The sequence below is a fragment of the Oryx dammah genome, unplaced genomic scaffold, assembly GCF_014754425.2.
Source record: "Oryx dammah isolate SB20612 unplaced genomic scaffold, SCBI_Odam_1.1 HiC_scaffold_25, whole genome shotgun sequence".
Taxonomy (NCBI): domain Eukaryota; kingdom Metazoa; phylum Chordata; class Mammalia; order Artiodactyla; family Bovidae; genus Oryx; species Oryx dammah.
The window spans coordinates 42,921,815-42,947,372 of record NW_024070209.1 but is presented as its reverse complement, the minus strand read 5'-3'; the positions used below and the strand labels follow the sequence as shown (position 1 = coordinate 42,947,372).

The following is a 25,558-nucleotide window of genomic DNA, read 5'->3' as shown; positions in this document are numbered from 1 at the left end:
TTAAATAAGAAGGGTGACAATATACAGCCTTGACATACTCCTTTTCCTATTTGGAACCAGTCTGTTGTTCCATGTCCAGTTCTCACTGTTGCTTCCTGACCTGCATATAGGTTTCTCAAGGGGCCGGTCAGGTGGTCTGGTATTCCCATCTCTTTCAGAATCTTCCACAGTTTATTGTGATCCACACAGTCAAAGGCTTTGGCATAGTCAATAAAGCAGAAATAGATGTTTTTCTGGAACTCTCTTGCTTTTTCCATGATCCAGCGGATGTTCGCAATTTGATCTCTGGTTCCTCTGCCTTTTCTAAAACCAGCTTGAACATCTGGAAGTTCACAGTTCACGTATTGCTGAAGACTGGCTTGGAGAATTTTGAGCATTACTTTACTAGCATGTGAGATGAGTGCGATTGTGTGGTAGTTTGATCATTCTTTGGCATTGCCTTTCTTTGGGATTGGAATGAAGACTGACCTTTTCCACTCCTGTGGCCACTGCTGAGTTTTCCAAATTTGCTGGCATATTGAGTGCAGCACTTTCACAGCATCATCTTTCAGGATTTGAAATAGCTCAACTGGAATTCCATCACCTCCACTAGCTTTGTTCGTAGTGATGCTTTCTAAGGCCCACTTGACCTCACATTCCAGGATGTCTGGCTCTAGATGAGTGATCACACCATCATGATTATCTGGGTCATGAAGATCTTTTTTGTACAGTTCTTCTGTGTCTTCTTGCCACCTCATCTTAATATCTTCTGCTTCTGTTAGGTCCATACCATTTCTGTCCTTTATCGAGCCCATCTTTGCATGAAATGTTCCCTTGGTATCTCTAATTTTCTTGAAGAGATCTCTAGTCTTTCCCATTCTGTTGTTTTCCTCTATTTCTTTGCACTGATCGCTGAGGAAGGCTTTCTTATCTCTTCTTGCTATTCTTTGGAACTCTGCATTCAGATGCTTGTATCTTTCCTTTTCTCCTTTGCTCGCTTATCTTCTTTTCACAGCTATTTGTAAGGCCTCCCCAAACAGCCATTTTGCTTTTTTGCATTTCTTTTCCATGGGGATGGTCTCTACGCGCCAACTGTGACATAGTAAAGAAAATCTGCATATAAGGGGACCACAGGTTCAAACCTATGTTGTTCAAGGGTCCAAGGGTATATGAATATGGTATAGTCTCAGTCAAGGAAACATAAAATGTTACATTTATAAAGGTAGCATCAAAACAGTTACCTTTAAAGAATTTAATTCTTGAATCACCATTTATATCTTACAAGTTAACTTGAAAAAATTCAAATGGAAATGAATCACTCAATTGTTCATTTTGCATAGCTCCAATACCTGAATACTGACTATTTTGACCAAAACTATGACTGTTTGCATTAGTACCATTTGATGGTCCTGCCTCATTTATCATACTGTTATCTGCACAATTAAAGTCAGATCCCTCAAATGCCTCTGACTGTGCAATAAAAGCAGAAGTACTAGAACTGGTGACTGTTGACATACTGGAAGAAGACATCTGATGGAGCTGTCTCAAGTCTCTTGGGTCTAACACTGAATTACAGGAAGGATTTTCAAGATTCATGCTCACAAGTCTGGGATTATCGGTCTCCCTCATGCTGTCATTACTGGGCGTTATCATGTTCACAGGGCAGTTAGGCAGCATGCTGGCATCAGAAATACCATATAAGTCAGCTGGTGATACGGATGATGCTTCCATTCTACCTATGTCATTAGCATTGTTATAAATGCAAGCATTAGAAGCATTCAGATCACTCATTTCCAGGAATGGTGGGATAACTTGTGAATTAGAGGAAAGTGTCCCTGTTGAAAAACCACTCAGTGAATTTGTATTGACTGAGCGTGAGGTGGGGTGGGCGACTGATGACCAGCCTGAAGAAGACTGAGTACCCATTGGTAGTATGGCTGAAGCAGGATGTGACAATGTACTTGAGATGGACGCAGAGGAGGAATAGTAGGATTCTGCTTGACTTGAAACAGGCCTGGAAGTTTCTGGCAAAACTGCACCATGAGAAAACAAGTTTGGTTCTGTGGGGAAGGAAATGTATTTTTACAAAACTGAAATGAACAAAATTCTAAATTAAAATTACATAAACACTCATAAAAAAATTTTTCAAGGAAATCAATGTAACACTTCAAATAAAAATGTTAAATAGGAGATAATTATTACATAAGTCCAAAACTGAATTCCATAATACTGTTTTACAAATGCCTATAAAATAATTTGGTAAGTTATTTTGGCATAGAAAATTTCATTTCAGTTAAATGTGGAAATCTAGCTTCTGAGGCCTTATAAAGGTATTTTTGAAATGTGAAAGATAAATGTCAGAATTTCACTTAATGGGCCTCTAAATATTCAAAATCATTTCATATTCTCTTCTTTCAGGAGAAAATGGAGGGATGGAGGAAACATTAAAGATGACTGAGAAATTACATAAATTTCTAAGCCATATTATGATATAACTCACACTAATGTTCTATAAAATTTTCAGAAAAAAATGTAGTAGTATATTTAATTACATATTATATGACTGCTGTACATATTAAACCAAGAAAAAGCATTGATTTAAGAACATAAAAAGAAAAAAAAAGACTTCTAATTAACCCTGGATAATGATCTAAACCAGAAATTGGCAACTTTTTTCCCATAAAAAGCCAGATAGTAAATATTTTAGGTTTCGTGCATCATGCAGCCTCTATTAGAACTTCTTAACTCTGCAGCTATAATAGTACAAGAAAAGAACCATAAACAATATGCAATCAAATGAGCTGTGTTCTAGTAAAACTTTATAAATAAATATAGGTAACTGACCAGGTCTAAACCATTTCTTTCATGACACACTGTAATTAGTACAATTACCATCATAGGAATGAAATGTAATTTCTCAAATAATAAATCCCCAAACATAATCACAGTTGCTAACAGGACTTTCAGAAGCTGAGATCAATTCATTCAATATTCATAGCATGAAAAAAATATGTAGGAATGGAATAAATCAAAGACTCAGTTTTCATTACTAAGAATAGAATTCTAGTATATTGTGCAAAACACTGGTCTCTCTGATCACAAGGAATACTCTATCGGGCATAAAATACCTTTTTTGATGAATCTTCCTTCTCCAGTTGGTCCTAGGGGACTAGGTCTAGGTCTTTCAGGAAAATTAACTCCTGTGATAAATTTTTTCCATTATTAAGTATAATTTGAAAAACAACAGTATACCAGTTAAAATTTGAAAAACTGAATAAAGAAAAAAAAGAAAAACCCCAAACCAAATTTACTTAAATACCAATCAAACCAAAATATTCTTACCACAATCCTGCCACAGTTTCTGGAAAAGCAGAGTTGTTTTTTGTTTCTTTGCTTTATTTCCATACGTGTCTGGTTAGAAAGAAATCGGGAAAATGTGTGAATATCAATGAGTATGCTTCCTCTCTTTTAACACATATATAGATGGTTTATTCCAACATAGAAAATGCTTTAAATAAATGTACATAACATGGATTTCTAGGTGTCACAAAGTATTTCCCAAGTCAGTAATAAAGGGCATTTTTCTCTTAGTAAAAAATAGTTTATAATATTCATCTTGCTTTATTATAACACCTACAGGTTAACCAATGGTCAATTAATGGGCTAAGGGCAGATTAGGACCAAGATGGAGACCACTTTCTGAGTGGCAAGTTTGCCATCTATCAAGAAGGTACAATAAGGACCAAAACAGAGTCTCAAATATAAAACAAATTCTGATAAACAGTTTAGATATGTTGAAATTATCCCAGATACCTTTCCTAAGAAAGAGATTCAAAGAGCACAAAGATGAGTCAAAAATCAACAAAAAACTTTAAGGAAAAGAAAACTGTGAATAAATAACATGACTATATTCTAATATATCTTACAAGACAATGTTCTTAGCAGGACCAAGAAACACATAAAACATTAACACAAAAGGTCATACCCTTTTCATCTGGCAGGTATCTAAAGTCCATAGATTCACTAACTTCCTGATCGGAAGGTCGCCGCAGCTGCATCTTCACTGTTACGGGTTCTGTTATAGCTTTGCAGTATGGTGGAGTCTTGAAAACAATGGCTACTTGACGGTGTACGTCAGCTTGTGAAAAGACACCTTTTGCTTCCCACTCATTCAACACAAACCGAACTTCTATGTCGTCTAGTGATAACGAAAACAAATAATTTGAACACAAAGTAAAATGTACCAATCAATTTAAAATATATTCTGAATTCAATGAAACAAACAAACAAACAAAAAACCCCAAAAAATACCTTTCTGAACTTTGTCACAGAGTAGAAATATTTCATCTCCTCCTTTGACACTTCCACAGTTCTTATTTACACGACAAATCCTTAATTCTGCAGTATTAGGAGCACCTAAATACAAAGGATTTTTTTTAATGGGTTGCTACCTTAGTAATTGAGTTAGACAAGGTTATGGTCCATTTGATCAGACTGGTTAGTTTTCTGTGATTGTGGTTTTCAGTCTGTCTGCCCTCTGATGGAGAAGGATAAGAGGCTTTTGGAAGCTTCCTGATGGGAAAGACTGACTGAGGGAGAAACTGGGTCTGTTCTGATGGGTGGGGCCATGCTCAGTAAATCTCCAATCCAATTTTCTGTTGATGGGTGGGGCTGTGTTCCCTCTCTGTTATTCACTTGGGGCCAAACTATGGTGGAGGCAATGAAGATAATGGCGACCTCCTTCAAAAGGTCTGATGAACGCATTGCTACACCCAGTGCCCCCAACCCTGCAGCACACCACCGCCGACCCACACCTTCACCAAAGACTTCTGGACACTCGGGCAAGTCTGAGTCAGTCTCTTGTGGGGTCACTGTTCCTTTTTCCTGGGTCCTGGTGTGCACAAGGTTCTGTTTGTGCCCTCAAGATTGTTTCCCCAGTCCTGTATAAGTTCTGGTGGCTCCATGGAGGGGTTAATGGTGAGCTCCTCCAAGAGGGTTTACGCCATACCCACGTATGCTGCACAGCCTTGTCTAACTCAATAAAACTATGAGACACACCATATAGGGCCACCCAAGATGGATGGGTCATGGTGGAGAGTTCTGACAAAACATGGTCCACTGGAGAAGGGAATAGCAAACCACTTCAGTATTCTTGCCTTGAGAACCCCATGAACAATATGAAAAGGCAAAAAGATAGGACACTGAAAGATGAACTCTCCAGGTCGGCAGGTGCCGAATATGCTACTGGAGATCAGTAGAGAAATAACTCCAGAAAGGATGAAGAGACGGAGTCACAGCAAAAACAACACCCAGCTGTGGATGTGACCAGTGATGGAAGTAAAGTCCAATGCTGTAAAGAGCAATAATGCATAGGAACCTGGCATGTTAGGTCCGTGAATCAAGGCAAATTGGAAGTTGTCAAACAGGAGATGGCAAGAGTGAACATCAACATTTTAGGGATCAGCAAACTAAAATGGACTAGAATGGGTGAATTTAACTCAGATGACCATTATATCTACTACTGTGGGCAAGAAGAAATAGAGGAGCCATCACAGTCAACAAAAGAGTCTGAAATGCAGTACTTGGATGCAGTCTCAAAAATGACAGAATGATCTGTTTGTTTCCAAGGCAATATCAATATCACAGTAATCCAAGTCTATGTCCCAACCAGTAGTGCTGGAGAAGCTGAGGTTGAATGGTTCTATGAAGACCTAGAAGACCTTCTAGAACTAACACACAAAAAAGACGTCCTTTTCATTACAGGGGACTGGAATGCAGAAGTAGGAAGTCAAGAAACACCTGGAGTAACAGGCAAATTTGGCCTTGGAACAGAATGAAGCAGGGCAAAGGCTAATAGAGTTTTGCCAAGAGAACGCACTGGTCATAGCAAACACCCTCTTCCAACAACACAAGAAAAGACTCTACACATGGACATCACCAGATGATCAATACCAAAATCAGACTGATTATACTCTTTGCAGCCAAAGATGGAGAAGCTCTATACCGTTAGCAAAAACGAGACCGGGAGCTGACTGTGGCTCAGATCATGAACTCCTAATTGCCAAATTCAGACTTAAATTGAAGAAAATAAGGAAGACTACTAGACCATTCAGATATGACCTAAACCAAACCCTCACAATTATACAGTGGAAGTGATAAATAGATTTAAGGGCCTAGATCTGTTACAAGTACCTGAAGAACTATAGATGGAGGTATGTGACATTGTACAGGAGGCAGGGATCAAGAACATCCCTAAGAAAAAGAAATGCAAAAAGGCAAAAATGGTTGTCTGAGGAGGCCTTACAAATAACTGTGAAAAGAAGAGAAGTGAAAGGCAAAGGAGAAAAGGAAAGATATACCCATTTGAATGCAGAGTTCCAAAGAATAGCAAGGAGAGATAAGAAAGCCTTCCTCAGTGATCAATGCAAAGAAACAGAGGAAAAAAACAGAATGGGAAAGGCTAGAGATCTTTTCAAGAAAATCAGAGATACCAAGGGAACATTTCATGAAAAGATGGGCTCAATAAAGGACAGGAATGGTATGGACCTAACAGAAGCAGAAGATATTAAGAAGAGGTGGCAGGAATACACAGAACTACACAAAAAAGATCTTCACAACCCAGATAATCACAATGGTGTGATCACTCACCTAGGCAGGAATACACAGAACTATACAAAAAAGATCTTCACGACCCAGATAACCACAATGGTATGATCACTCACCTAGAGCCAGACATCCTGGAATGTGAAGTCAAGTGGGCCTTAGGAAGCATCACTATGAACAAAGCTAGTGGAGGTGATGGAATTCCAGTGGAGCTATTTCAAATCCTAAAAGACGATGCTGTGAAAGTGGTTCACTCAATATGCCAGCAAATTTGAAAAACTCAGCAGTGGCCACAGGACTGGAAGAGGCCAGTTTTCATACCAATCCCAAAGAAAGGCAATGAATGCCAAAGAATGCTCAAACTATTGCACAATTGCACTCATCTCACACGCTAGCAAAGTAATGCTCAAAACCACTATGGTTTTTCCAGTAGTCATATATAGATGTGAGACTTGTACTATAAAGAAAGCTGAGCACCAAAGAATTGATGCTTTTGAACTGTGGTGTTGGAGAAGACTCTTGAGAGTCCCTTGGACTGCAAGGAAATCCAACCAGTCCATCCTAAAGGAGATCAATCCTGCATATTCAGTGGAAGAACTGAGGCTGAAGCTGAAACTCCAATACTTTGGCCACCTGATGTGAAAAACTGACTCCTTGGAAAAGACCCTGATGCTCAGAAAGATTGAAAGTGGGAGGAGAAGGGAATGACAGAGGATGAGATGGTTGACGGCATCGCCGACTCAATGGACATGACTTTGAGTAAACTCTGAGAGCTGCTGATGGACAGGATGGCCTTGCGTGCTGCAGTCCATGGGGTCGCAAAGAGTCAGACACAACTGAGCGACTGAATGCTTTTGATGGAAAATTTTAGGAAAATAATTTACAGGATAGATAGCAATAAAAGCTTTAGTGTATAAACAAGTAAAGGACACTCAATACCTTAATCTTCCACATCTATCCCTTTCCTTTCTTAATGGTGTTGTCTTGGTTTATTTAGAGCCTCATGATTTCAATAGTAGACATTAACACATCTTCTAATAAATCTCCCTGCTTGTAAACTGCGATTTTTCCTATCCATCCCATACACTCTCATCAGATTGAACTTTTAAAATCATGACCATAACCCTATGGAAATGCAGTTTTCATACTTCCTATTATCTGGTCAACATTATTCCAATAATTCCCTGGCATTCAAAGCTCTCCATGATGAGGAAAGTCTGATTTACCTTACCTTTATAACTCTACGTTCCACTATCTTTTCGCATGTAGAACTGGTATAGTCATACACCACTGGTGGGCACATATGTAAGAGTACACATACACAGAAATATTTGAGGGCAATTTCATAATCTTTAAAACTATAAATATCCAGATCCTTTAATCTACCATTCGCCAACATTTCTGCTTCAACAAATTTATGCTAGGGACATCTGCACAAGATAGGCACATATAGGATATATTTAATGCAGTACAATTTGTTAAAGAAAAAAGAAAAAAATTGAGAGGGAAACAAGCCAAATGCCTTGTAACAAGCTAGTGATTTATAAAAGTATGATACAGTTATATCATATGCAGCTACTGAAAAGAATAAGGTACCTGAAAGGGAAAGAAGTTCAAGATATGTTTCTAAGAGGAAAAAAAAAAGTTAAAAAAAAAAATCAGTGATGATTTTCAAAAAGTTGCCAAAAAATAGATGGTGTGAATGATGATGATGAGATGAGGTATTTGTTGTATATATAGTAAGAAGAAACTGATGAAATATCTTTGGAGAATGAGATTATAGGAGGTTTACTCTGCTTGTTATCTACTTCAGATAGATAACATCTACTCCATAATGTTTGAATTTTCCCACAATGAGCGTACTCATTTTTTTAAATTGCCGAGATACTTTAAAATTTTTTAAAAAGCTAACATTGGGACTTCCCTGGTGGTCCAATGGTTAGGAATCTGCCTGCCAATTCAGGGGACGTGGGTCCGATCCCAGGCTGGGAAGATCCCACATGATGCAGGGCAACTAAGCCTCTGCACCACAACTACTGAGCCAGTGCCCTACAGCCTGTGCTCCACAACAAGAGAAGACAGCACAATGAGAAGCCTGCGCACCTCAAAGAAGTAGCCCCCCTCTCTCCAACTAGAGAAAAGCCCGTGCAGCAACAAACACCCAGCGTGGCCAAATAAATAATAAAATAAAAAGGCAAGGCTACAAATACAAGAAAAACAAATTACTTACGGTTGTCATAAATTGGGTTGGAGACAACAGGAGGTAGAGCAGTTGTCAAATTACCATGGTCATCAGGGAGGAAAACTTGAAAACATAATCTCACCACGTTGAGGTCACAATCTTCAATATCAAGCAGCTGTTGTTCAGGGACTGAATAGTACATTTTTTAAAAAATAAGAATATAGAATAGTCACATAGAACTAAAGCCCTGTTAAGTCCTCCTCCCTGCCCAATACAGCCAATAACCTTTAGTAGCATCTAAATCTGTACTAACAAAAATACAATGGTACACAATCTCAAGCCAGCCTTTTATGCTTTTCATCATATATTTCACTATCCATCATAATTCATAAGTAATGACCATGGTCAGGGAGTAACTATCCCAGTCATCTGGTATTTAAAGCAGAACCCCAAAGTTGAATAAATCAGATTTTTACAAAAAATGGTTGTAGGTTTTATACAACAGAGACTAGGCATTCATTCACTAATTTAACAAATACGTATTTAGTTCAGTCATCTATTAAGGACTCTGCAAATTATCTCCAAAATCTGCATAAGAATTACTCCATTTTACAGATGAGGAACTGATTTTAAAGAAATGAAATTACATATCTAATGTTTCACAGCTAAGAAGTGGCAGAGAGGAATTCAAACTCAGGCCACTGAATCCAGAGCCTATGCTCTTAAAAACACTGAACCCTATTACAAAATTTTACATATGTGTTGCATAAAAATGACATACACAGGAAACATAGATCAATATTTTAGGGGTCAAATACCAAGAGGATACTAGATGAGTTGTCAGCTAATTTCCTTAAGAAATTTTATGTGTAAACTTAACTTTCCTCAAAAGAAAAACAAAAAAAACCAAAAAACCCACAGCAGGAAAATTTTACAGTTCTGAAAAAAAATTTTTTAAACATGCTTTATAACATAATATAATGACAGTCTGTTAAACTGCCATTTAAAATAAATCTAGTTCCAAAGGAACTGCCTTTTCAAAGAATACTATAAGGTGTAGCAATCAACTATAACTAACAGCCATGTTTATAAAAAGCATGAAATACATATATTAAATTATATGACAATTTTATTTTTCAAAAAGCATTGAAACTTGAAATATGAAATTTGAAAATGGTTAAAACCCAAATTCTTTATTCTCACAGTTAGCAATAATAAAAATGATAATACATTTTTGACTGTTTTTATGTAAACTATACTCAGTAGCTTTCATGATATTAAAATTTTTTCCACTGTCAGCATTCTTAAGCCTACAATTCCAAAGAGCCTACAAAAACATATCTGTACAACTAAAAGGTCAAATGTTATAATACAAACACCTGTATCACAGCAATCTCTGCTGGCACAATTAGGTAGGCAATGAGAGATCCACATCATCAAAATAATTTTTTTAAACATTATAAATTTACAGTTTAAGGCAATTTTTCTCAATTCCTAAGAGAAGTAATCAATACACACAAAAATAAATTAGAAAAGTGCTCTGACAAGTTTAAAAACAAACCTATCTGAATGGATAAACTAACTGTGACAGCTATGTAATAAAAAAGAACTATGAATATAAACACAAACATGTATGTATCTCAAAAATGTTATGTGAGCAAAAGGAACCAGATATAAAATATATACCACATGCTTTCATTTGTATGAAAATTCTAGAAAAGATTAATTGATGACAAAAGAAAGCAAATAGCTGACTGGAGCCAGAGAGGGGAGAGGGAATTGACTGGGAGGTAGACAAATTTTGTAGTAATAGTGGAGGTAGTAGATATATTTCTCATCTTGACTATGGTGGTGTTACATACATCTGAGTGGATCCCACTGTATATAAATTAAGACCTCAAGAAAACTTTAAAAATCTTAAAATAGTACATGGAGGAAAAATAAATTGGTTAATAAACCAGGAATGGGAATAAAGATATATTTATTCTAAGTCAGGATCAAAGAAACTCAGAGAGGTAAGTTCAGGATAAGAGGCTTCTTGTTTTCCAGATATATCTTGCCAATTTAGAGGTAGCTAAGAGGATGAGAAATTGAGATGAGCTTTCAAAAGACTATAGATGAAAAATAAAAGAATGCAGGGTCTGCCAAAGATAGAAAATATGATAAATGCCCAGTGCTTTAGCTGGGGCTCTTGAGAAGTTAAACCCAGAGTAAGGGTGGACTGGATGGAAAGATACCAGACCTCACAGGGATAAAAGCCCAGCTTCAAATAACCTAAATCATTCACTAATTTTAGATGATCTCAGACTTCTAGTGTGACTAGCCACTTACCACAAGAAAGCCTTCTGAAGGGAGATTATATCCTAGACATCAAAACTTTGTGTATAAGGTGACTGGTGAAAGTGAAAGTTGCTTAGTTGTGTCTGATTTTTTGTGACCCCATGGACTATACAGTCTATGGAATTCTCCAGGCCAGAATACTGTACTCTATTTTAAATAAGCAGGCATAAGAAGAAGTGAAAGTGAAAGTGTCAGTTGCTCAGTCATGTCTGACTCTTTTTGATCCCATGGACTGTAGCCCACCAGGCTTCTCTGTCCACAGGATTCTCCAAGCAATAATGCTGGAGTGGGTAGCCATTCCCTTCTCCAGGGGATCTTCCCAACTCAGGGACTGAACCTGGGTCTCTGCATCTCCTGCAGGTGGATTCTTTACCTCTGAGCCACCAGGGAAGCCCTGGCGTAAGAGACAAAGTAATTTTTTTTTTTAAGACAAGAAAAGAAACATATAGAAACAGACCACAAACATTCCACATAATGAAGTTTTCAGACACATGACTTAAAATAACTATATTTAATATATTTAAGGAGTTAAAAATAATACTGAGAGTTCAGCAGAGTACTTGAAACTATTAGAAAAGGAACCAAGCAAAATTCAATAGAACTGAAAAACACAATAAACTGAAATTTAAAATGTCATCAAATTTATCAACTGTTTTATAGAAAACACTTCATGTCTTATCTTTTTATAGAAACCAAGGACTAAAATCTACAACATTTTATACTAAGAGGTTTACATATATAAATACATATAATTTTTTTTATACTAAGAATTTTTAAAGTATTCATCTACACTGAAATCTAAGGCATTTGAAAGCTGATTTTTATACATGGCAAGAGCCAAGGAATCCAACTTTCCTCAGCTTCATTTACCAGCTATCAATATTTCCTCCCTGTCTCTTGATCTGACATGCTACCACTGTCGTTTGCTAAAGTTTCATATTTTCATAAGTCTGTTTCTGGGCTCTCAGTTTTACTCTACTGGTCATTTAGTCTATTGTTACCACAACACTACTTAATTAGTACTTCTTCATAATAAACCCCAATATCACATAACTATTTCTTCATAATAAGTCCTAATAGCTGATAAAGTCAGTTTCTCATTGCTGTTCCTCTTCTATAAATTATCCTCCTTTTCCTGTTCAGAATCATATTATCATATTTATTGAAAATTCTTGTTGGGAGTTTGGAATTTCACTGAACCTATATATCAATTTGGTAAAAAATGCTATCTTATATTATTGATAATAGAGAACATGATACACCTCTCCATCTATCTAGGTGTTCTCATAATGCGCTTCCCTAGTGACTCAGTGGTAAAGAATCCAGCTGCCACTGCAGGAGATGTGGGTTTGATCCCTAGGTTGGGAAGATCCTCCAGAGAAGGAAATGGCAACCCACTTCAGTATTTTTGCCTGGGAAATCCCACGGACAGAGGAGCCTGGCAGAGGCTACTGTCCACCGGGTCACAAAAAGAATAGGACATACTTAGACGCTAAACAACAAAACAACAATTATCTCATAATAAAATTTTGAAATTTTCTCTAAAGAAATCTTGATCATGATTTCTTAGCATCTGTTGCTAGGTATTTTATATTTTCTGACAATATTTCCTTTAATTATTTGCTGCTGTCCTATGGAAATGCAACTGACTTTTGTATGTTAATTTTATATGCATTCACCCTTTTATTAATAAACATGTTAATAATTTCTATATCATTTTGCATTCTCACTGTAAATAATAGCTTCCAATAACTGGTTTTATTTCCTCAGTTTTGACTAGATCTCTGTGCACTGGTTACAATTTCCACTACAGTGCGAATAGAAGCAGCAAGAGTGTACAACCTTTTCTCATTCCTAACTTCAGAGTGAATGCTTCCATTTCCTCCACTTAGATAATGTTTACTGTAGGCTTTTTAATACAAACATAGCATAATACAAAAGGCCTTATTTAAAAAATTCTACAATGTGAAAAATGATAGTTGCAAGTCTAACAAAAGTAAGCATGAGACTAATCAAATTCTCTTAAATTTCTCTTAAACTAGTTTAAAATTTCTCTTTATACCTTATCAAAAGCATAAATACAAGGTAACAATTATTTTCCTTAAGCCACCTTTATAAATAAATGTCACTCCTTAGTCTTAGGAGCAGTGTATATGCAGTAAGAATTTTATTTTTATCAAAAAGATATGATCATGATTTCTTCTGAAAGTAGGGATTAAAATTTTTAAATCAATTATAGCACCTACTAGCAAAAGAGATGTGACTTTTCTAATATTCTAATTATTGCTAAATATTACTAAAATTTAAAAAGTGATTAATGGGGCAAAAATATACAGTACACAGATTAACAATTTTAAGAGCTATGTCTCATTTAAGGAAGAAAAACAAAGCTTAGTGATAATTCATTTTATTTCTGTCACTTAAAATATATAGATATAATACAGTAAAAGCTAACATTTAAGTGCTTGTGTGCCAGGCAAAAGGTAAATGGTCACAGCAATCTACCATTCATTACTTATTCTTTCAACATATTTATTGGGTTTTTATTATGTGCTACACACTAAAACAAATGCCAAATAGAGATATGAAAAGACAGTGCCTGCCCTTAATGAGATTAGTGTCTGGATGAGAAACAGATATATAAGCTAAAACTATATAATGTAATAACATGAAAAGTGTTATAATGGGAGTATGTTCAAGGCATATGCCTTTATACTGAAGGCATAAAAGAAGTGTCCCAAGTTCTGCACAGGATAATAAAGAAGGCTTTCTAAAATGATTGCAATGAAGAAAGGATAACAAAGTACACAAAACCTTTTTCTTCCTTCTTGCTTTTTAAGCTTTAAATTGTGAGGAAAGGCTCTTATTTTCTTGTATTTAACCACACTTTAGAGAGGAGAATCTATTAGAGACTATCTGTCTTTTTAAACTGCATTCCCTTTCAGACTACCAATATAAAATTATCCTCCCAAACTTAACTGTAAAATAGTCTTTGTGCTCCCCTAACAACTCAATGGCACCACACTCCAGTACTCTTGGCCTAGAAAATCCCATGGATGGAGGAGCCTGGTGGGCTACAGTCCATGGGGTAGCACAGAGTCGGACACGACTGAGCGACTTCACTTTTACTTTTCACTTTCATGCACTGGAGAAGAAAATGGCAACCCACTCTAGTGTTCTTGCCTGGAGAATCCCAGGGACAGGGGAGCATGGTGGGATGCTGTCTATGGGGTCGCACAGAGTCAGACACAACTGAAGCGACTTAGCAGCACCAGCACCAGCAGCAGCAACAACTCAGTGTCCTCTGTACATGAAAAACAGTATAAAGTAACTAATAAAAGTAACAGAATTGCGAATTCTTTATTGTAAAAATCTTAAAGCTTTTAATCACTGAATATTAGAATTCCTTATATGTCATTACATAGCCAGAAAGTGATAGCTAAAATTTTTTTCCCTGCTTTTGCAATAAGAGTCCCCCATGAAGTCTGTCTTTTGCTTTTTTTTTTTTTTTTTTTTGGTGCCAGCTAAATGAACACAGTTAAAATTTGCTATCAGTGCCCTTAATTAAATTCCTCCATCCAATTTAGACTTTAGCACATATTAGATAATTTGAACTGGTAGTTTACATGAAGCCTCAAGTTTAATACTACTTAACTATTGTATGTCCCTTTCTGCAAGAGAGAGCTACTATTTAAAAGAACTAATGGAAAGAAAGAATTCACCTTAAACATCCTAGATACACACAAAGCAAAAATCATTTTTAATAGTCTTTGTATTTTTACATACTTGATCTTTAGGAAATGGACTGTCATAATCAGATTGTCTATAGACCAGAATTGGTAGATCCCATTCAGCTAAACATTTTCAATTCCATTGTTTCTAAATATCATAAATATATAACACAAAGTCAGATACTAATCTTGTAATTCTTTATCAGTAGAATCTTCCTGTGTTAAGTGATACATCTATTTTAAAAAGTGTCAGTTCAGCTTGGCAAATTCCTACACAAGTGGTAGAATTTACTGGTATATTCTGAAAATAACACAGAATAAACAACAAAGAAAGGGTAACTCTACATTTGAGTTCACATTACTTCCACTAGTTTTTAGTGTTTTGAGTTCTTTCAAGGGGATTAGATATATATTTTGCTTAATATTAGAAATGCACATTTTAGGTTTTATTTCAACAGTCTAGGAAAAACAATAAAACACAGCATATTTATTTTTATTACAAAAACCACATCAGAATAGAGAATGAGGTGACTCTAACCATTCTATTTAAATTTATAACTCATCCCCCTAACTATAGATTCCTGGCTCCTTACACCGCTTTTTTATCCTTTTAGTACTTCTAGCTGTCTAATAAATTATATGTGTGTGTGGCTGCTCAGCCATTCAGTCATGTCTGACTCTACAACCCTAAGGCCTGTAGCCCAGCAGGCTACTTTGTCCATAAAACTTTGCAGGCAAGAATACTGGAGTGGGTTGTCATTTCCTACTCCAGGGGATCTTCCCTACACAGGGACTGAACCCGTTATCTCTTGCACCTCCTGCACTGGTAGGCAGATTCTTTACCACTGTACCACCTGGGCTTCCCAATAAATTATATACTTGTTTATTAAGTTTAACTGTTAACTCCTAGTCTCTCTCCCTAGAATATAAGTTATTCAAAGGCAGGAATTTCTATCTGTTCTATTCACTGACTTATCCTGAGCACCAAGAACAACCTGGGACTGTAAGGATAAAATAAGGTAAAAATCTGTCAAAGGAATGAATGCATAAGTAGTTAAGATGAGTAACCTACTGTACACAGGGAGAAAACACACTGCCTGAAGGTACTTGGCTGTAAAGATAAATATCTAATATAACAGTAACACAAATACATTGTTATGTGCCCATATAAATAAGTTCGATTAGAGACACTATCTACAATAAACATGAAATCATCTCAGAAGACAACTGAATGACCTAATAGATATCATAAAGCTTTTTGTGATCAATTGCTAAGTGAATGGTATAATTAAGGGGATAGGACTTTGGGCTCAAGAGAACTGAAAAGGCATTTCAGATAAGGAAACCAAAGGAAAGCAATTTGAGTATTTTTAGTAGACAAGTACAAACAAAGCATGTTCCTTCAGTTATTTATTTATTCTGTCAACATATTTTAATTATGTTTCTTCTGTGTATCTGACACTGGTCCAGGTACCAGAGATGCACAGAAGAATGGTTCCTACTTTTCAGAGTCTCACAATTTAGTGAGGGAGAAACATATAAATAAATTTATAGCAAACAGTGTTAGAAATATAAACAGCACTTTGGGGAAACAGATAACTTCGCTCCAAGAAGGTCACAGAAAGCATGAAAGAAGTGTCCCTTAAATTTGAGGGATGAACAGAAAGAATTTACCAGACAGATTAAAGCGTTTCATGCAAGGAACTGCAAACAGAAGAACACAGAAGCAGAAGATGATACCTAGAGATGATGCTGGAATGGAAAACAAGGATCAGAATATAAAGGGCTTTAAATGCTATGCCTGAGAAACACAATCTAGCCAGTATATCAGAGTTCCTCAAAGTATGGTCCATTGATCACCAGCATTAGAATCATCTAGGGCAGAAATTTTTGAATTGTACTTTGAGACCCAGTAGAGTACATCATGAGAAACGCTGGGCCGGAAGAAGCACAAGCTGGAATCAAGATTGCCGGGAGAAATATCAATCACCGCAGAGATGCAGATGACACCACCCTTATGGCAGAAAGTGAAAAGGAACTAAAAAGCCTCTTGATGAAAGTGAAAGAGGAAAGTGAAAAAGTTGGCTTAAAGCTCAACATTCAGAAAACAAAGATCATGGCATGTGGTCCCATCACTTCATGGGAAATAGATGGGGAAACAGTGGAAACAGTGTCAGACTATTTTGGGGGGCTCCAAAATCACTGAAGATGGTGATTGCAGCCATGAAATTAAAAGACGCTTACTCCTTGGAAGAAAAGTTATGACCAACCTAGATAGCATATTCAAAAGCAGAAACATTATTTTGCCAACAAAAGTCTGTCTAGTCAAGGCTATGGTTTTTCCTGTGGTCATGTATGGATGTGAGAGTTAGATTGTGAAGAAGGCTGAGCGCCGAAGAATTGATGCTTTTGAACTGTGGTGTTGGAGAAGACTCTTGAGAGTCACTTGGGCTGCAAGGAGATCCAACCAGTCCATTCTAAAGGAGATCAGTCCTGGGTGTTCTTTGGAAGGAATGATGCTAAAGCTGAAACTCCAGTACTTTGGCCACCTGATGCGAAGAGTTGACTCACTGGAAAAGACTCTGATGCTGGGAGGGATTGGGGGCAGGAGGAGAAGGGGATGACAGAGGATGAGATGGCTGGATGGCATCACCAACTCGATGCACATGAGTTTGAGTGAACTCCAGGAGTTGGTGATGGACAGAGAGGCCTGGCATGCTGTAATTCATGGGGTCGCAAAGAGTCGGACACGACTGAGCGACTGAACTGAACTGAACTGAGTTCTAAAATTAACTTAGTGGGTTAACTAAGCTTGTTCTTAAAAAAAAAAAAAAAGAAAAGAAATGGAAGGGAACAGAACAGATGGAAGGTGTATTGCATGTACTAAGAGTTCAGGGCCACTGGTCATAAGATTAATTTACTGGGTTGGACATGCTTTTTCTATTTAAACAATACAATAAAATGGAAAGGAACAGATTAGACAGTATATTACAGGAAGTAACAATATTGCTTTTTTTTTAATCTATGTGTGTATCTATTGAGTTGAGAAATAAAATCTATTTCTTAATGTGAGTTGTAGTTAAGAAATATGGATCTAGATGTTTTCTTAAAATGTAGCACTCAAGGCCCCACACCAGACTATCAAATTAGGGAAAATGTGGCCTGGATTCTACATTTTTAGCAAGTACTAAGAGGGTGCTACGCACATTCAAATTGAGAGTCACCAGTGAAGACGATGTGGAGCCACTCAAGGATAATAAGCACAATTCTGAAATGATTCATACTGGTTTCAGAAGAATATTTCTGGATGTAGAATGTACAAACTGCCTGGAGGGTGATCAAGACCAATGGTGGTGAGAACAGAGAAAGATGACTGAGAACTGGTCAGGGTAAGTGAACAAAACAGTTTTTCTGGAATAGAGTTAACAGTGGAAGAGAAGGTAGGAAACATATGTTGGAGCTACATGTAGAAAATTTCCAATTTAAGGCCATTTAATTTTTAGACTATTTAAGGAAACACTGGAACTTTTTAATCATAGTAATATGCTAAAGCATTGTTCTAAGATTATTTTAATGAGGGCAGGGAGTTATAAAGTATAGTTGAGATAAAACCATGCACCTGAAAGCCAAGGTAACTGTTTTCAAATCTTAGCTCCACCAGGTATTATTTCCTTAGGATAAATTTCAAAAGTAGAAAATGTCTGGGTCAAAAGCATGCTTATTTAAAATTCTGCTTCATTGCTAAAGTAAAAGGCCAACTTTTAAATTAAAGAGGCCATCTAGTCTAGACGTAGTATGAAATAGGCATAATGTAGTATAAAACAAGGAGATTATAAATAATAGCTACCAGTTATTAACTATTATTTGTATGTCAAGGAATAAATGTTAAGTAACTCATGTACACTATTTTATTTTATCATTACAGCACTGCTTTACAGCAAAGAAAAACGAAGCTTTGGTTACTTAACTTTCCTATGTCACACAGTATATAGCAGGGGCAGAGCTGGAATTCAAACCCAAATCTTCTGAACTCCAGTGGAAAGGGTATTAAAAGGAAAATGCAGAATGGCAGATGGGCCACTGCTGAAATATTTTTTTTCTTTTTACCAATCCAGAACAAGGCTTGGTGTTAATAACATGTACTTATATGTCACTTAGAATAGTTCCTAGTACATAATAAGTGCTTCACATATTTTACTTCATTTAATTCTTATAACAACCTATGAGGTAGGTACTATAATTATCTCCATTTTATAAATAAGGAAGTGGAACATAATCAATTTAAGGTAAAAGCATCACACAAGAGTTCAAAGTATATATTCAATTGAGCCTTTTTAGTAAATTGAAAATAACTTAAATGTTTATTAATAGATAACAAGATCAACAAATTAAAGCCTAACTAAGCCACAGAATACTGTTAAAAAGCAAAACAGATTTATAAGTACTGATATGGAAAGTTATTCAAGATATATTCCTGAGTGAAAAGAAAGAAACAGTAGATTAGGAAGTGTAACATGATTTCATTTATATTAAAAAATGTATAAATACATGACACATGTAAAAAGGAAATTATAGAAAAATTTTCATCAAATTTAATAGTAGTTTCTTACAGTGAGTAATACTGAAGAGGAAGAAAGGGACTTTTGCTTTTTGCATTATACTAAATAGTATGAAAAATAAAGATCTAGAGAAGAGAGATATAGACCTTATAATTCACAAAACACTACTTATCTATGAGCATATTCCTTAAATTATCATGATATCACTTAAATTATTTTTAAACATCTGAGAAAAACACAAACCAACACTATAAGCATATTTTAAATATAAGAAAGAAATCTATTCTTTGAAAATTGTATAGCTGTTCAATACCTGAATTATGCATATTTAAGTAACTGCAGATGACTTTACAAAGGAGACTACCATGGTGCAGGGTGTCGGCAGCCCTCACCTGTACTGTAGCAATTGTGGCACAGTTATCAGGTGCTACACCAGACAGTGCCACCCCCAATAAAATCCACTCACAGTGAATTTCTAGTAAATCCACTGAACAAACACACCATGAAGATGTCTTACACGGCCTCTACTATTTCTACACTACTATTCCTAAACCACGTCACCGTTGAATATGCCTCGAGTTAAACGCATTCCAATGCCTTATAACCACAGTGCCTATTCAGTATTCAGCAAGGGGAGTATAAATTGTCTGCTGGTATGGCAAAAGGAAAGCCACAATCAAAGAGAATCAGAATATTTTTGAGAAGATTTTATTACAGAAAACAATTCACAAAGCCTTGTCTGCATAAGAAATTTTTTTCAACACTGAAGCATTTAAAACATATTTCATTCCTCGGATACTGTGTAAGCCAAGTATGTAAGTGAACACAGATCTTAAGACAGCTTTTAAAACACAGGTTAAAGATACAAATAGAAATCACTTAACACAAATAACTAAATATCCAAATAATAGAAATAATTAAATCAAACACACTCACCATTGAAAGGATTGATTCCTGCCCTTATTCTTGAAATAATAGCTTCTTTTACTTCTTTTTTTTTCACACATCGAATACCCAAATTTTGAAAACTAGAAGGGAAACACAAAACTTTCAAACTTCTTTAGAGCTAACATAGGGACACATAAATGAGATTTTATTAAAGAATACTGCAAAAATCAAGCATATATCCAACACTGAGGAGTCAACATAATGTCAGATGGAGATATTAAAAGCATGAAATACATTTCCAATTCCTTTGATAAAGATGTGAGGATAAAAAATGGGGTTATATTTCTAAGAGAACTGTTAAAGAGGAAAGTAATATATACTATAGTACTTTTATATACAGTGTTTTACAGTTATATGTTACTAACATTCCTGCATCAAATATATCAAAGTAGACAAAGATTAATAGGAAAGCAACACCAAAAAGCTAAAATTCACCTCCCCGAAAAATTTATAATCAAATCAATAGAATCTGTGCATTTGATAATATAAAACAAAACTTATAAAAAGTTGCCCACAGGCTGACACCTACATGTATAGTTTTGCTGAGCTCATAAAAATGCTGACTACATGTTTTTAAAATGTGTACAGACTACCAACATTTAAAACTCAGGTAACTGCATATAAACATTCCTGCTTTCTCTTGAATATTTTAAAGGCAACAATAGACTGGCACAGAAACACCTGCCTGGAGCTAAGTACCTGCAGACCCATTCACACAGGGTTCTCCAGTTGCCTGCAGTGCCGGCTAGTCCTCTTATACTTCAGCCTCTCCACTCCACAGACGTCTGGTTTCTGACTACAAATGACTTCACTACTAACAGCAGTGGAATATGTTTTATGCCTTATCACATGAAGTTATAATAATCATTTATCATAAGAAAGCATCAAACTACATATTTTTTCATTAGACAGATATTTAAAACCAACAATAATATTTAACCAGAGTTTCAAAATGTCATTTATGGAAAATTTCTCAACAGCTACAAATACTACCAATTTGCATATGTGTAGTATAGATGATGGTGGGGGGAACTCCCCTACCACCACTAGTCATACTTGTTCCCACATGGAAAAACCATGACATCATTAAAATTGGGTGGGTGTGAATAAGGAAGCAAAACTTGGTTATAATAACATTACTATTTGCTCAAACTTCACATGGTCCTTGGCAACAGGAGGTCACTTGCCATGTTTGCCCCCTCTATGCTCTGTTGTCTTACTGTTCATGCTTTTCATATTTACCACCCTTGTGATTTTTAACACTTAAAATATCTTTAGCACTTCCTTCTTCTGCCTCCAATAATTAAAAAATAAATCTTGAACTTGTAATCCTTTCTTGAACCTTAAAACCATATTTCTCTTCAAAAGTATTCCACTTCTTTGAAAGATTCTTAGGTTGGTTCTCACTTTTTCTTTGACAAAAGATTTTAAAGGACTCTTTGTTTTAAGATATTTACACATTACTTGATAGTTTCATCTGAATAATCCTATTTGAGTGCTATTCACACATAAATTTTGACATAAGGAAACCAAGATGACAGAGATTATCTGAGTCAATTATTCATTCATTCATAGTTATTCAACAAGTTCTGGAGTTCCTACTATGTACCAAGGACTGTGATGAGTAATGGGAATATACAATCCCTCCTCTCATGGAGCTCGGAGTCTAGAGCAGGTGTAAACAGTTTTAAGGGGCTTGTGTGTGTGTGCTAGTTAGTCGCTCAGTCCTGTTTGACTTTCTGCAACCCCATGGACTATAGCTTGCCAGGTTCCTCTGTCCATGGAATTCTCTAGGCAAGAATACTTGAGTGGGATGCCATTTCCTTCTCCACTGAAGGGACTTGCATTGGTCAAATTTGTGTCAATGTGAAAATCAGAATAATAATGCTAGTAATAGACTAACATTCAATTATAACGCATTGACTATAAGAATCCATGAGTCTGGACTTCCCTGGTGGCTCAAAATCTGCCTGTCAATGCAGGAGACACAGGTTAGATCTCTGATCTGGGAGGATCTCACATGCCATGGAGCAACTAAGCCTGTGTGCCACAACTACTGAGCCTATGCCCCAGAGCCCAGGGAGCTGCAACTACTGAAGCGAGTGAACCCTATAATCTGTGCCCCACAAGTGATGCCCACACATCGCAACTAGAGAGTAGCCCCTGCTCTCTGCAAATAGAGAAAGCCTGTGTGCAACGAAGACCCAGCACAAACGAAAATAAATCAACAAAATTATCTGTCAAAAAAAGAATCCGTGAGTCTATACTGGTATTTTTTCAACTGAGGCAGGGGAATATGGGTAACTTTTTCTTTATAATAGAATGCCAATTAATATCACCAATGGGAAAAAACCAGTATCACCATCTCCTGAAGTGTTACTTTGAGAACAATACAGCATCACCTCTGTAGACTTCTCATCCAAAATATTTCATGTTAACATGAACACAATCATGAGCAACCACTCAGACTAACCCACGTTGAATAACATTCTTCAAAACAAATAATATTCTTCAAAAATATTAATGTCAAGAAAAACCAACACAAGTTGAGAAAATATTCTAAGTTAAAGGAGACTAAATAAGCATGACACCTAAATACAATGTATGATCCTTAACAGGATTTTGGATTGAGGGGCAAGGTTCAGTTCACTTCAGTTCAGTTGTTCAGTGGTGTCCAACTCTTTGTGACCCCATGAACCACAGCACGCCAGGCCTCCCTGTCCATCACCAACAGTTTTCTTCACCAGAGTCAGTGATGCCATCTAACCATGTCATCCTCTGTTGACCCCTTCTCCTCCTGCCTTCAATCTTTCCCAACATCAGGGTCTTTTCAAACGAGTCAGCTCTTCACATCAAGCGGCCAATATAATGGAGTTTCAGCTTTAACATCAGTCCTTCCAATGAACACCCAGGACCGATTTCCCTTAGGATGGACTGGTTGGATCTCCTTGCAGTCCAAGGGACTCTCAAGAGTCTTCTCCAACACCACAGTTCAAAAGCATCAATTTTTTGGCACTCAGCCTTCTTCACAGTCCAACTCTCACATCCACACATGACCACAGGAAAAACCATAGCCTTGACTAGACGGACCTTTGTTGACAAAGTAATGTCTCTGCTTTTTAACATGCTGTCTAGGTTGTTCATAACTTTCCTTCCAAGGAGCAAGCGTCTTTTAATTTCATGGCTGCCGTAAAGGCATTATTGGGCATCACTGGACATAAATAAGGTAGTCCAAAAATCTAACTGCCTATACCTAAAGATCAGTCCTGGGTGTTCACTGGAAGAACTGATGCTGAAGCTGAAACTCCAATACTTTGGCCATCTCATACGAAGAGTTGACTCATTGGAAAAGACCCTGATGCTGGGAGGGATTGGGGGCAGGAGGAGAAGGGGGCAACAGAGGATGAGATGGCTGGATGGCATCACCAACTTGCTGGACGTGAGTTTGGGTAAACTCTGGGAGTTGGTGATGGACAGGGAAGCCTGGCGTGCTGCGATTCATGGGGTCGCAAAGAGTCGGATACAACTGAGCAACTGAACTGAACTGAACTGAAGGCTGACAAAGAGCCAGAGAAATAAGAAGTAAAACAGAAGAGTCTGTTCTCAGAAAACAAGGAGTAATTATGTTTCAATAAGTCAATATACAATGTAAAACATTGGGAGGTGAAATAATACAAATAGGAAGTATTCCTTGCCAAGTTTGTACAACCAAATAGTCTATGCTTTGTGCTGTTACTAAAGTATATTTTCTAAATGGTTACTACTTATATTTAAGGAGGCTACTAATCTTTTCCTGTTGCAATCGGTTTCAATTTTTTCTCACAAGCAATACATGTTCATTACAAAAAGAATTAGAAAATGAACATCAGTTAAAAAAAGCACATAAAACCCCACAATTCTTCCTACCCAGAGACAACTGCTATCAACATCTTAGTGTTTAAACTATCATGTATATGTACACACTTACTTTGAAAAACTAACACAACATTGTTGATCAACGATACTCCAATATAAAATTTAAAAAATTTTAATTATTTATCACACTTCATTGTAAAGCCTTCTTTTATTTATCTAAATATTGGGAATATCCTCCTATACAAAGACATTTTTGCAGTGTTATTTTTAAGGTTACACAGGAGTTCACTGCATGGAGGTACCAGTTTAACTAATCTCCCTCTGTTTTATAATCCGGATTGCTGTTAACTTTTTGCCATTACAAAGCTTCAGTGAACATCATTACAGCTAAGTTTCTGAACATGCTTAATTAGATTATTTCCTCAAGATAAATTCCTAGAAGTAGAATTGCTAGTTCAAGAGACATTCATATAATTTCAGGCTTTGCTGAAATTATAGTGCCTACCAGAAAGATTTTATTTATTTACACTTTCACCAATAGGATGAAAATGAACCCAGCAGCCTCACACACAAAGTACTATATCTCTATTTTAAATTTTAAAGCTATTGTTGTATGTTAATGTTATACTGCCTTTTTCAAATAAAAATCCCAGTTTTCCAGGTGATTTTTTCACATCTGACAATTTTTAAGTTAGAGAAATCCTTTCATAAATTGTTCAAACTAAGAAAGAAAACTGCAGCATAAAATAAGTTTATGTTTACTTTTAGTTACAATAAAGAAGTACTGCTACTACCATCATGGGCTATGTCTACTAATAAAAAATGAAAGGATAGTTCTAATGTAAATGATAAGAGAATGCAAATATATACTACAGTAAATAGAAGTACAGTGAGGAATTGATTTATTCTGCCAAAAGTAACAGAGGTACATAGATAGGAAACAGGAGAATCCTATTCTTATACTATTCCTAAAAATGTCTGTGACTGTGTACTTACAACAAAGGTCTGCGTTCTTGCCCAAATTCTGCTTCATAGTAGCCATCTCTGCAGTCTTTTCCTACTAAATCATGAGGATGAGGTTTATATGGGTCATTCTTTGTTACTAATGTAATTCTCACTTTTCCTTTTCCATAATAGTTCAAAATCTGAAAAGGGGGGAAATTAAATATGTGATCCATAAATATGTCTCACCAACAACTGAATTATAAAGTTTACATCAGTACCAGAATTTATACTAAATAGTTCAATTTACATCATATAGTTAACACTGGATAAAGTACAACTGACTGGTAACTGCAGTATGCATGAAACTTTCCAGAGAATACCAGTAGGGAAGAATTTACCTCTCAGTTCCTTGGTAT

The 25,558-nt window shown here is 36.3% G+C and overlaps 1 protein-coding gene across 1 annotated transcript in view; it reads right to left on the bottom strand.

Annotated features, from left to right (window-relative positions):
- Nucleotides 1–990: 990 nt before the first annotated feature.
- REL (REL proto-oncogene, NF-kB subunit) overlaps nucleotides 991–25,558 on the bottom strand; it is a 37,349-nt gene continuing 12,781 nt past the window's right edge. The window contains exons 3-10 of the mRNA XM_040224167.1: nucleotides 25,194–25,342; nucleotides 20,331–20,422; nucleotides 8,813–8,953; nucleotides 4,291–4,395; nucleotides 3,965–4,177; nucleotides 3,322–3,390; nucleotides 3,108–3,179; nucleotides 991–2,039 (exon numbers count right to left, since the gene is read on the bottom strand). Of these exons, the coding sequence (XP_040080101.1) occupies nucleotides 1,258–2,039; nucleotides 3,108–3,179; nucleotides 3,322–3,390; nucleotides 3,965–4,177; nucleotides 4,291–4,395; nucleotides 8,813–8,953; nucleotides 20,331–20,422; nucleotides 25,194–25,342 (1,623 nt within the window). The 3' untranslated portion in view covers nucleotides 991–1,257. The remainder of the gene's footprint in view (nucleotides 2,040–3,107; nucleotides 3,180–3,321; nucleotides 3,391–3,964; nucleotides 4,178–4,290; nucleotides 4,396–8,812; nucleotides 8,954–20,330; nucleotides 20,423–25,193; nucleotides 25,343–25,558) is intronic.